This window comes from Ostrea edulis, chromosome 4 (genome assembly GCF_947568905.1).
Source record: "Ostrea edulis chromosome 4, xbOstEdul1.1, whole genome shotgun sequence".
Classification (NCBI taxonomy): domain Eukaryota; kingdom Metazoa; phylum Mollusca; class Bivalvia; order Ostreida; family Ostreidae; genus Ostrea; species Ostrea edulis.
In genome coordinates, this window is record NC_079167.1 from 83,874,441 (window position 1) to 83,887,710 (window position 13,270).

The window sequence follows — 13,270 nt, forward strand, 5'->3', positions numbered from 1 at the left end:
CAATTTTACCAGATAAAATGTATCGCCACTCTTTCTCCTAATGAACTCCTCCCAACAGCCTGAACCCCTGACACAGGTGAAGAGAAGTTCACAATACAGCCTGAACCCCTGACACAGGTGAAGAGAAGTTCACAATACAGCCTGAACCCCTGACACAGGTGAAGAGAAGTTCACAATACAGTCTGAACTCCTAATGCAGGTGAAGAGAAGTTCACAATACAGTCTGAACTCCTAATGCAGGTGGAGAGAAGTTCACAATACAGCCTGGACTCCTAATGCAGGTGGAGAGAAGTTCACAATACAGCCTGGACTCCTAATGCAGGTGGAGAGAAGTTCACAATACAGCCTGAACTCCTAATGCAGGTGGAGAGAAGTTCACAATACAGCCTGAACTCCTAATGCAGGTGGAGAGAAGTTCACAATTTTGGTAGAGGACTACATGCTCTTCATAACCATGCAAACCATATTCATTCACAATCCACAGAAATAAAAATGATTTCTTAAATTTTTAAAGATTAAATGCATTTTCACTCTAAACTGGTTTAGGCTTGTCATTTACCTAAACCCAGACAAGGGGTAGGAAATTTCTACATGCTTTTTATATTAACCAAGTATACTGTATTTCTTGTAAATATTTGGAAGACGGCCTAAAGCTTGGTCCAGGAGTCATGAGTTTTAAATTTTGGTCGAGGGATCGATGCATTTAGTTTTTCTTTAAGCTATGCAAGGTTAAAGAAGATTTTTAAGAATGAATGCAATATCACTATATGAGCCATAAAGCCTTACCCCCTAGCACCAGAACCCCTGACCCAGGGAACAGGAATTTGACCCTAGCACCAGAATCCCTGACCCAGGGAACAGGAATTTGACTCTAGCACAAGAACCCCTGACCCAGGGAACAGGAATTTGACTCTAGCACCAGAACCCCTGATCCAGGGAACAGGAATTTGACCCTAGCACCAGAACCCCTGACCCAGGGAACAGGAATTTGACCCTAGCACTAGAACCCCTGACCCAGGGAACAGGAATTTCATATTTCTGGTAGGTCCCCTTGTTCATCATCATTTTATACATGATGATATATTTATACATTTTAAGTGTCTACTAGGTGTCCCAACATAAAAGAGATTATAAAATATTGCATTATTTTTTAAAGTTTTGACCTATGGAGTGTAGTGACCATGCAATTATGCCAAAAGATGTTTTATGCCAAATTTGATGAAAATTGGCCATGTTCTTTCAGGGAATAAGTTGATTTTTTCAAATGTTAATGCATGACAACAGACAACTACCAACCACAATTAGCCATCCGATTGACTCAGGTGACCCAAAAAACACTGGCTAAAATTAAATAAATCACTAGCATCATAGTTACTATGAACGATTTGGCCATCATTCATTTTTGGAGCCTGAACATTGTATACAGGGAAATATCCGCCCGTTTTATTTTCACTCCTTTCGTCCTCGTCAGTGGCTGAATGTAAGACTACGTGAATTCTTTGGTTATCTCTCTATAAACACAACTGAGTCTAATAAAAAATTTAAAATGGGGCAAAACCGTCTGCAAGTGTAAGAGGACAAATATACACAGGACAAATAACCCTGGATACAATATTCATCTTGCACATCATTTATGAATAAAAAGTGGAATCATTTCAAATTGTTGCACAGAAATACTTTGAAATTGGAATGTTGAAATAAAAGTTAGCATTTAAAATATACGTATAAAAATATATATATCTTCTCGGTAATACTTTATCAAGTTTGACACATTATGACAAGAATAATATTATGAAAAATGCCAAAACAAAAAAAAATCAAAAACATGATTGTACAAATCACAAAAAGTATAGAATATTACACAACCTGAATGCATGCTATAAATATACAACCTGTAAAGCTTTTTATGATCTGTCTATAAACAGAATCACAACCAGTGATGAACCTTACAACCTGTTCATCAACAGGATCACAACCAGTAATGAACCGGACTGGTTCTCTGAACAGAGAATAACTTGGAGCACCAGTCAAAACCCTGACAGACAATGTGGTGTAATGTTGATACAGTGATACAGAGTCCTTCAAATCGGTGAGGTCTACACACTACAATGATGTGGCTGAAATATGACATCATCCACTCAGATCTACGTTTTCTACAGATCATTGTAATCCAGATACTTCATCGCCATCTGGTAACAGAATTGGTATTGCTCCTGTAAAATAAATCAAAGTTTTTATTCAGTATGTACATCTGGTAACAGAATTGGTATTGCTCCTGTAAAATAAATCAATGTTTTTATTCAGTATGTACATCTGGTAACAGAATTGGTATTGCTCCTGTATAATCAATCGATGTTTTTATTCAGTATGTACATCTGGTAACAGAATTGGTATTGCTCCTGTATAATAAATCAATGTTTTTATTCAGTATGTACATCTGGTAACAGAATTGGTATTGCTCCTGTATAATCAATCGATGTTTTTATTCAGTATGTACATCTGGTAACAGAATTGGTATTGCTCCTGTATAATAAATCGATGTTTTTATTCAGTATGTACATCTGGTAACAGAATTGGTATTGCTCCTGTAAAATAAATCAATGTTTTTATTCAGTATGTACATCTGGTAACAGAATTGGTATTGCTCCTGTATAATAAATCGATGTTTTTATTCAGTATGTACATCTGTTAACCGAATTGGTATTGCTCCTGTAAGTGGGAAAGCATTTGAATTGGGACTTCAATATCATTTAATTACCTGGTAAGCATTCATTATTTACTCCAAAAATAGTGAATCTTAGTCGATTTGTTGTAGCATTAATTCAGTTTCAACAAAATTTACTGAGGGAAAAAAGAACAGGCGCTTTATTTCATCTTGGAAAATTGGTCTATATCATGTCCTTAATTTCTGTCTATCCTTGTCAGTTACAATGTCCTCAACTTATATCTTTTTAGACACTTACAATATCCTCAATAAACTGAGGTCGATTAACACGGATTGTTTTAGACACTTACAATATCCTCAATAAACTGAGGTCGATTAACACGGATTGTTTTAGACACTTACAATATCCTCAATAAACTGAGGTCGATTAACACGGATTGTTTTAGACACTTACAATATCCTCAATAAACTGAGGTCAATTAACACGGATTGTTTTAGACACTTACAATATCCTCAATAAACTGAGGTCAATTAACACGGATTGTTTTAGATATTTACAATATCCTCAATAAACTGAGGTCAATTAACACGGATTGTTTTAGACACTTACAATATCCTCAATAAACTGAGGTCAATTAACACGGATTGTTTTAGACACTTACAATATCCTCAATAAACTGAGGTCAATTAACACGGATTGTTTTAGACACTTACAATATCCTCAATAAACTGAGGTCAATTAACACGGATTGTTTTAGATATTTACAATATCCTCAATAAACTGAGGTCAATTAACACGGATTGTTTTAGACACTTACAATATCCTCAATAAACTGAGGTCGATTAACACGGATTGTTTTAGACACTTACAATATCCTCAATAAACTGAGGTCGATTAACACGGATTGTTTTAGACACTTACAATATCCTCAATAAACTGAGGTCGATTAACACGGATTGTTTTAGACACTTACAATATCCTCAATAAACTGAGGTCGATTAACACGGATTGTTTTAGACACTTACAATATCCTCAATAAACTGAGGTCGATTAACACAGATTGTTTTAGACACTTACAATATCCTCAATAAACTGAGGTCAATTAACACGGATTGTTTTAGACACTTACAATATCCTCAATAAACTGAGGTCGATTAACACGGATTGTTTTCAGGGTTTGGAACACATCCACCTCATGGTCTCTCTGCATTCTTTCAAACATCAGGTTAATTCCACAAAACAAACCACTCTTCTTAGCACCATTCCTGTCAACATTCAATACTGAAATGCACTATCTGTAACACTTCATATGAGGATGAAATGTAAATATATATTCCTGCGATTCACATACAACTTTTTACATATCCTCATATTCTGCATCAGAATGATCCTCTTAATAACGATCAATCTTCATTACGAATAATAAATTATTTGATCATCAAATAAAAATCACTTCCTATGAGAATCGTATGTGGCGGATGTTCCACTGTATAACACTGAAATCTAAGTCTTGGCCTAAATAAATCAAGAATTTGTCTGATAATGAACTTTGTTTTACAGTGGATTAATTGCACCCTATAAGTAAACCCGTACTTTGCTTGTAGTAAATTTGAATTTTATACTGACATGCAGTGGACTGTGATTGGTCCTTTGCCGTTCTGTTTCATCCAATCATACACCATTTCCATCACCTCCATCAAGGAGTCGGGGTTATTTGGCACGATTTGGTTCTCTGTCCAGGATTTCAGCTGAAACTGTTTGATTGCTCGCTCCTCTTTCTGTTCAAAAGAAAAAGTCAATTATCTGTAGACAATTCTCACACTAAGAGTCTGACATGATCCACAACTCGTGTGCCTACAGCAGGAATAGGAATTTGACATACATCCAAGGTTTACTTGCATGTAGTTTGCCGACTCAATCAGCATTATGTAATCTGATTTTGACGTTGTGTTATATTTATATTACAAATCGCATTCTCCTCTATGAACCAACCAATTTCAGCATGCGACACAATCCGTTCATATTGGCTATGAACGGATTATGAACTAGTTTAAAGAACGCGACTGAGAGCGCGTAACGACTTGAAAAAACACAACATGTGTTAGGCCTACAAAGATCTCACAAAGTCACAACTCGGATCAAGATTGTGAACTTACGTGGATTATCATCCCAATCTTGTGGTCTCCCAGCTCCAAAATACAGTGTACCGTGCAATGTTGATAAAAGGCAGGGTAAGACGAAGTGTGATGTCATGTCTATGTTTTGACGTACGTCACAATATGACTATATGACAATATGACATAGGTGGATCTTAGGAGTTCGTTTTATGCAACAAAATATTTCCTAACTTATACAAGCAATGTAAAAAAAAAAGGTAATTTAGTAAATGAATATAAATATAAGAAATGAACATCACTTTTGAGCTGTTCATGGTCAATATGAACGGATTTGGATTTGAGGCAAATTTTCTGTGAATCGCTAGCACGTTTCACAGAATTTGCCTCAAATCCAAATCTGTTCATACTGACCATGAACAACTCGAAAGTGATGTTCATTTCTTAAGTGTGCAACCTTCAGCCTTACGTAATCTACTTCTGACATTGTGTTGTGTGCAACCTTCAGGCTTACATTATCTGATTGTGACACTGTGTTGTGTGCAACCTTCAGGCTTACATTATCTGATTGTGACATTGTGTTGTGTGCAACCTTCAGTCTTACATAATCTGATTGTGACATTGTGTTGTGTGCAACCTTCAGCCTTACATAATCTGATTGTGACACTGTGTTGTGTGCAACCTTCAGCCTTACATAATCTGATTGTGACACTGTGTTGTATGCAACCTTCAGTCTTACATAATCTGATTGTGACATTGTGAAGTGTGCAACCTTCAGTCTTACATAATCTGATTGTGATATTGTGAAGTGTGCAACCCATCTTGATATAATTTTTAGGAGGGTTTCCGGGCAGTCATTCCTGATATAATTTTTACAAGGGTTTCCAGGCAGTCATTCATGCACTGTTTACGTACTTTGATGTGGTTACTGAGTTTGAAGATTCGGATGGAGACGTTGTTGTCTTCGGTTGATGACAGCAGTTCTATACTGAGAGGGTCATACTCCACCATATAACCATACTCCTCAGGCCAATACAGGGCACAAGTCTGAAAAGCCAATCACAAGCCATTATAACAAAAATAAACCAATCACAACCCATTATTAATACAAAAATAAACCAATCACAACCCATCATAACAAAAATAAACAATCACAACCCATTATAACAAAAATAAACCAATCACAACCCATCATAACAAAAATAAACCAATCACAACCCATTATAACAAAAATAAACCAATCACAACCCATCATAACAAAAATAAACCAATCACAACCCATCATAACAAAAATAAACCAATCACAACCCATTATTAATAACAAAAATAAACCAATCCACAACCCATCATAACAAAAATAAACCAATCACAACCCATTATAACAAAAATAAACCAATCACAACCCATTATAACAACAAGAGCACTGCAAACAGTACAACATACGCCCATTAGACTTTCAGTGCATGTATCCATGATGAGAGAAAATCCAGAAAACTATCTGACCTACTTTTAGCCCTGAAGTAGGTCATGGTGCACAATCAAGTTGAAATGTGAAGAATGATTATGTATTTCTCTGAGAGGGATGTTCTGACAAAATTTCAAGGCAATACCTGTATTCATACCGAAAAAAAATATATCTGGAAAATGAAAACAAGGTTTTCTACTAGGTGATACTATGACCTGGAGAAACACTAGGCATCCTCCGCTTAGCATACCAATTCTAATCATCCGAGCCCCAATACTTCAGTTTGTATTCTGCTTACAAGGTTTTCCTATTAACTGATACTATGACCTTGCCCTTTGACCTTGAAAAATAGGCATCTTCCTCTCACCACGTTGTAAGATCCTAGCTTCAACAGTTCATCTATATTTTGCCTACAAGGTTTTCCTATTAACTGATAATATGACCTTGACCTTGAAAAATTAGGAATCTTCCTCTCCTCCAGGTGATCAAATGTACAATGTACTTAGTTGCAAGATCCTGTAGCTTATAGTTCATTTTGCCTACAAGGTACATACAGACGGACGAACAGACGGTATACAATATTTCCAATTTTCGACAGGCGTATAAAAATAACATTATTAACATAGTATACGCCTACCTTATCAGACAGCAATCAATCATAAAAACATGCCCCCACCTCATCATTTCTGTCAGACAACAATCAATCATAAACAAACCTCCCTACTTTATCATTTCTGTCATCTTTCCAAGTCAAGGGTTTCTGATCCTCTCCGCTCCACATAAACCCTTGACTGAACAGGCATTTTGACGGGGCTAGGATCAGAAACTCTCGACTTGGGAAGATGCATTTCTGTCAGATAACAATCAATCATAGACACACCCCCAACCTCATCATTTCTGTCCGACAACAATCAATCATAAACACACCCCTTACCTCATAATTTTTGTCAGATAACAATTATTCATAGACACACCCCCAACCTCATCATTTCTGTCAGACAACAATCAATCATAGACACACCCCCAACCTCATCATTTCTGTCATCTTTCCAAGTCAAGGGTTTCTGATCCGCTCCGCTCCATATAATCCTACCTTATCAGACAACAATCAATCATATATAAACACAGCCCTACCTTATCATTTCTGTCAAACTCATTCAGCATGACCACTGTATGAGAATTGTAATCATACAGCATTCTCCAAAAGTCAGCCACTGTGTTGGGTAGAGGCATCTGAGTGACAATGAAGGAATCACGATGGATGTAACCCTAAAAACAGGGACAAATTTTGTTATATACTCTACAAATTTAAATCACTTCAAGCAATCCAAATTTTTGGAACTAACTGCATAGAATAACCTGAATAAAATTAAAAATAACTAATCTAATAGAATTACCTGAATAAAATTAAAAATAACTAATCTAATAGAAATAACTGAATAAAGAGTTAAAAATAACTAATCTAATAGAATTACCTGAATAAAATTAGAAATAACAAACTAGATCCCTGGTTTTATGTAGTAATTAGTGAGAAGCTGCTTTCATCTCACTTTGATTCAGATGCCATTAATTTACATGGATACAGATTTAGGACATTCAGAGTATGGCGGTTGTGATTTACATTTTCACTTTTGACGCTGAAGGGTGAATTCACCAAATTAAGAACTGGTGTAAAATAACAAGTCTACTGTATTTAAATCATACAGTTCTCTACAAAAATTTTCATCCAATACAAATTATAACAAATGTAACACAACTCTCAGGACACCACATCTTAACAGTCCTTATAAAAGCATTATCAACGTCATCTCTATTTTGTCTACCAATTCTTTACCCCCACCCCCACTTATTCTTTATCAAATCTAATAAAAAAAATTCCACTTAATCTTTATTTACAATCTGACTCATGAATAGGCAAACAGACACAAGCAAGCATTGTGTGGGCGGAGTATGTGACAGTGGTACATTGTACATGTACATAATGAACTACATCCCCACAATACTTACTGGAAGAAACATAGCGTTTATGTAGTTATTGTGTGGGCGCACTGGGCGGGGTATGCGACAGTGGTATATGTACATAATGAGCTAAACCCCCACAATACTTACTGGAAGAAACATAGCGTTTATGTAGTTGTTGTGTGGGCGGGGTATGTGAAAGTGGTATATGTACATAATGAACTACACCCCCACAATACTTACTGGAAGAAACATAGCGTTTATGTAGTTATTGCATCCCTCCACCTGGGTGTACAGATTGGGGCGGCATCGTTTGGCTACAAGGAAAAAAAACCAGTTGTTACTAATAATACTTTTGATTTGATAAAGCTTCAAATTTCCTTTACCTGCTTTAAAAGTAACCTGGTACACAGGTAATGACCTAGTTTACAATAGTTTAATATATACGGTGTGACCATTGGACCGAGTGAAGCATGAAATGATCATTGGCGTTCATAATTCGATTAAGTATGGTAAATTAGAATTCACTTTGAAATAAATAATCATATATTTTATATATGAAATTCCCCTTGAGCTAAGCCCGGTAACATCTAAATATTAAAGGGGAAATATATGAGGATAACTACAGGATCCGCCTATTCATTTAACGCGGGAATATAATGCTAGCCAACGTAAACCGTTCATTGTGATGTCACATTTAACCTCGACTTTTTTCTCTCTTTCAAATCAAACAATTATAAACAACAATACATCCCATTTGCAATTTAAAAGACAGTTAAAACAAAACAAAATTAACCAATAAATTCAAAGTGCTAAAACAGTAAGAGTAAATATATCGTATATTTTTATTTCAAGAAACTCATGAACTCGTTCATTTATTCAGTCATATTACTGTTTTCCTATTTGATGATTGGCTAAAAACTGTAACATTGATAATTATACCATTCAATTTTAACAAACTGAGTGTTTGATTACGAACTGCACGTCAGTCTTGTATTTTTGGCATTCAAATTAAAACACGAATAACTGAAAAAGTAACTAATGAACAAAACAAAATGGCGGCGCCCATATGGATCACAAAACTTTCAGAGAACATATCTAGAGATTATCTCTATTCATTTGCTGGTCCGAGCTTTGCTCGGTATAATTTACCTGGTACACAGGTAATGACCTAGTTTATTTAACAAGTATACACATTTTTGGCCAAGAAGACAATTGCTCTGTTATCATAACAAGCTTTGTTCACACACCTGGTAAAATATTCTTGACCCTGTTTTTGCTGACATTCTCTGCGTCTAATGCTTCCTTGTACTGGGAACTGTCGATACCAATGGTTAATTTCTGTAGCACCTGAATTCAAGACAAACAAATAATTCATATCCTGAATTCCATCAATTGTATTAACTATAAGGAGGATGTTATAAAATATATCAACAATATCATACAACATTTACTTTTATAAACTGTCACATTTTCAAGGTCATGACACATACACTCACTGGTTTAATAAGCAAATAAAACAAACAAATGCCCACCCCCATCCCCCCAAAATTAAGAAATACCAAATACCGTATATACAATGTACTTGCCTATAAGTCGGTTCGCTTATAAGTCGGTTGTATAGCTTTTAGGTTAATTTGGAGGAAATTGCCAATGACCCATTTACATGTATAAGTCAGTCTAACTTTTTTCAAGAATCGGTTGACAATTTCAAATCAATGCTCTGTTTTTACCTGTGTTTCAAATATTTTGAGAAATGCGCCGATATTTGATATTTTCCCCTCAACAAATCAATCTCATATCAATACTCTTATGTATTTATCCGTGTTCCAATAATGATTTGGGATATGATATCGATATTTCACTTTTTATTCTCAACAAATTAAACAATTACTATTTTGTTTACTTCGTCCATGTTTTGTAGTTTAAGAAATACTAGGCTATACATGACGCCATCCAAAAAAATACTAATCTTCTTAGGACACTCCTATAAGTCGGACATAGAGTTTTGGACAAAATTTAACTCCTAAAAACTCTTACTTATAGGCGAATATAGACGGTACCAGTTTTGTGCCAAATACCTTAAACTGGTCCTCCATTTTTGATGGTCCCCCATTGTCTGGTTGTTTACACAGCTCCTCATACTGTGCGCGGAATGCTGAGTATGGTATAGTTGTCTCCCCTGCCTGAGTAGCCTCCAGTAGAGTCTCGTACACAAAAACGTATTGTTCCTGTTTACAGAATAACACAATTAACATCAGAATTTATCATATTGAATAAATACAAGTACTTTTGTCCAACAACTATGTAACAGTATAATATTTTAAAACAAAAACTGTTGTTCTACAAGTCACTCACACACACACATTTTTCACTTTGTCTTCTACATTATTCAGTTACGAGAAGAACGAATCAATCCAGCTTTCCCTGCCATTTAACACGACAGACATTTCTATGACTTCTCTCATCACTTACCCAAGTTTGAATCATGTTGATTCGGTTTGCCCTCATCAGCTGAGAACACTTCAATACGTCTACAATGTTCTCGTTTTTGGCCTGGTCCATCAAATAATCTAAGGCAATGTACGTGCCCGAACGCCCAATCCCAGCACTGTGTAATACAAGACCATCAACTGTTACAAGTACATACAGTGGTTAACTATAGTGATGTATACAACACTAGCAGTCCGTGTTCAGTTACCTGCAATGAACAACGATTGGGGCTGTGCTCTCCGGACTATACATCCGCACTTTCCGCCTGAACGTCAGCAGAGGCGTGGGGTAGATCAGGGCGCCGTGATCTGACCAACTGGTGAAGTGAAACTGTTTCACAATCCGACTACTTCCATTCTGATAATTATATGTAAATTAATCATTTCTTACTAACATTAAAAATCAGCTAACATCATCAATATATAGATTTGTTATACACCTAAAATGATTTCTTATATAAAACTAATACGATTTAAAAGTAACAGTTTTACTGTTAAATCAATTCTCACACTCGTGGTCTATTGACCGGTCAACAGTTTACGAACTGTTGACCGGGAAATAGTCTGCTTTATTTCTATTGGCTGTGTAAGTCACGTGGTTCTCGGTCGTTTGCTTTGCTTTACATAATGGCGAGGTTCTCTATATTTGACTGATGTAGATACAGAATTTATTAGATGAAACACAGAACAGAAACACGAAAAATATAATTATTGATTATTAATTAGGATATTACGTAGGTTTTCTTTTAAACTAGTGGATGCGTTGATAAATGTATAAATTTCTCTGTCACGTAATGTTAAAAGTTCAAAATCAACAAACCATGTGCATCTAGTAAAACATCCTAAAAATTGAAAGTGTATAATAAAACAGTTATAGACTGTGTCCTTGGACAACAGCTGTTTTGTTTGACCCACGAACGGATCTGTTGCCCTCATCCTACGGCTTCGGGCAACAGACCCGTTCTTGGGTCAAACAAAAACAGCTGGAATAATGTTAAATGATGTCACTACAATTAAACTTGTATATTTTGTTTCACAGTGAATTCTGAATATATGGATATGTTAAATAATGTCACTACAGTTACATCTGTTTAATCTGACATCTGTTTCACTGTGAATTCTGACCTTACTTTCATTCCCAATTGTCTTTTTTCCAAATTCTTTATACAGTACAATCCAACATACTGTCCATATAAGTTCTTTTCCAAGAGCAAGTCGGATTACACAGGTTTCACTGTATACAACATGTCAGATTGGACAAGTTTCATTGTATACAACATGTCAGATTGGACAAGTTTCATTGTATACAACATGTCAGATTAGACAGGTTTCATTGTAAACAACATGTCAGATTATACAGGTTTCAATGTATACAACATGTCAGATTATACAGGTTTCAATGTATACAACATGTCAGATTATACAGGTTTCAATGTATACAACATGTCAGATTATACAGGTTTCAATGTATACAACATGTCAGATTAGACAAGTTTCATTGTATTGTATCTTGTTTAACGTCTTTTACGAGAATTTTACACTCATATGGAGATGTCATCAAGACCGGTGAAGGGCTTCAAATTTAGGCCTTTGCTCGGTGCTTACAGCCATTGAGCAGGGAGGGTTCTTTAACGTGCCACATCTACTGTGATACGGGACATCCGTTTTTAAGGTCATCTCTGAGGACCTGTGATATTCACATCTGATGCCGAGCATTTGGCGATGGAACTGTCACTACCTGTTTTAACGACTTAGGTCTGTCGTGGCCAGGATTCAAACCCCGGCCTTCTGAATGCGGGGCGAACGCTCTAACCTCTAGACCAATGCGACGGTTGGTTTCACTGTATACAACATATCGGATTAGACAGGTTTCACTGTAAACAAGTACTTGTAGCTAACATGTCGGATTAGACAGGTTTCACTGTAAACAAGTACTTGTAGCTCAAGCTTACAATAGATTACAGAATTAATTTAGTTACACATACTGCGGCAATCTTGAACGTCCGGATGGTGAAGTCGTTGAAGACAGCAGTGTCCAGCATCTCTACCGTAATGTCGCCATATTTAGCTGTCCCTTCCTCCGACCAGTATTGCTCACATTTTTTCTGCAAAACAAATTTACTTATTTTTTTATTCACGTGAAAATACTGTGACAATTGATTTGTGTGGGAAAAAGAACTCTACACTGTACATGTTACTGTGACAATTGACATGTGTAAGTAATTGTACGACATTTTACTGTGACCATTGACTTGCGTGAAAAAAAGAAATGTTACCTTGCAGGCCTCCATCAAATTGGTGAGCATAACAATTTTACAAACTCTCTTTTGCCAGATCATTCTCCAGAAATCTCGAATCATCACCTTAGTGGGACCTGTGTATACAATTAACCAAAGTGAAATTAGTGTGACACAACGAACATCTCACTGAACTAGGAAACACGTCTACAAATGCAGGGCAGGAAAAATCTCATGCTATGGATTGTATGGCTTTAAGGACACTTAGAAAAAAACAAAAAGGATGCAAAAGTTAATATATTTCTTTTTTATTTTTGTTTAGTTGTAAAAGTACTAA

The 13,270-nt window shown here is 35.9% G+C and overlaps 1 protein-coding gene across 1 annotated transcript in view; it reads right to left on the minus strand.

The window, feature by feature from the left end:
* LOC125669698 (receptor-type tyrosine-protein phosphatase kappa-like) overlaps positions 1–13,270 on the minus strand; it is a 34,148-nt gene that overhangs the window by 1,057 nt on the left and 19,821 nt on the right. Inside the window, exons 15-26 of the mRNA XM_056164005.1 lie at positions 12,973–13,070; positions 12,682–12,801; positions 10,906–11,054; positions 10,680–10,815; positions 10,286–10,435; positions 9,455–9,554; positions 8,448–8,521; positions 7,380–7,514; positions 5,696–5,827; positions 4,293–4,444; positions 3,796–3,931; positions 1–2,213 (exon numbers count right to left, since the gene is read on the minus strand). The exon at positions 1–2,213 is cut by the window's left edge and continues 1,057 nt beyond it. Of these exons, the coding sequence (XP_056019980.1) occupies positions 2,154–2,213; positions 3,796–3,931; positions 4,293–4,444; positions 5,696–5,827; positions 7,380–7,514; positions 8,448–8,521; positions 9,455–9,554; positions 10,286–10,435; positions 10,680–10,815; positions 10,906–11,054; positions 12,682–12,801; positions 12,973–13,070 (1,442 nt within the window). The 3' untranslated portion in view covers positions 1–2,153. The remainder of the gene's footprint in view (positions 2,214–3,795; positions 3,932–4,292; positions 4,445–5,695; positions 5,828–7,379; positions 7,515–8,447; positions 8,522–9,454; positions 9,555–10,285; positions 10,436–10,679; positions 10,816–10,905; positions 11,055–12,681; positions 12,802–12,972; positions 13,071–13,270) is intronic.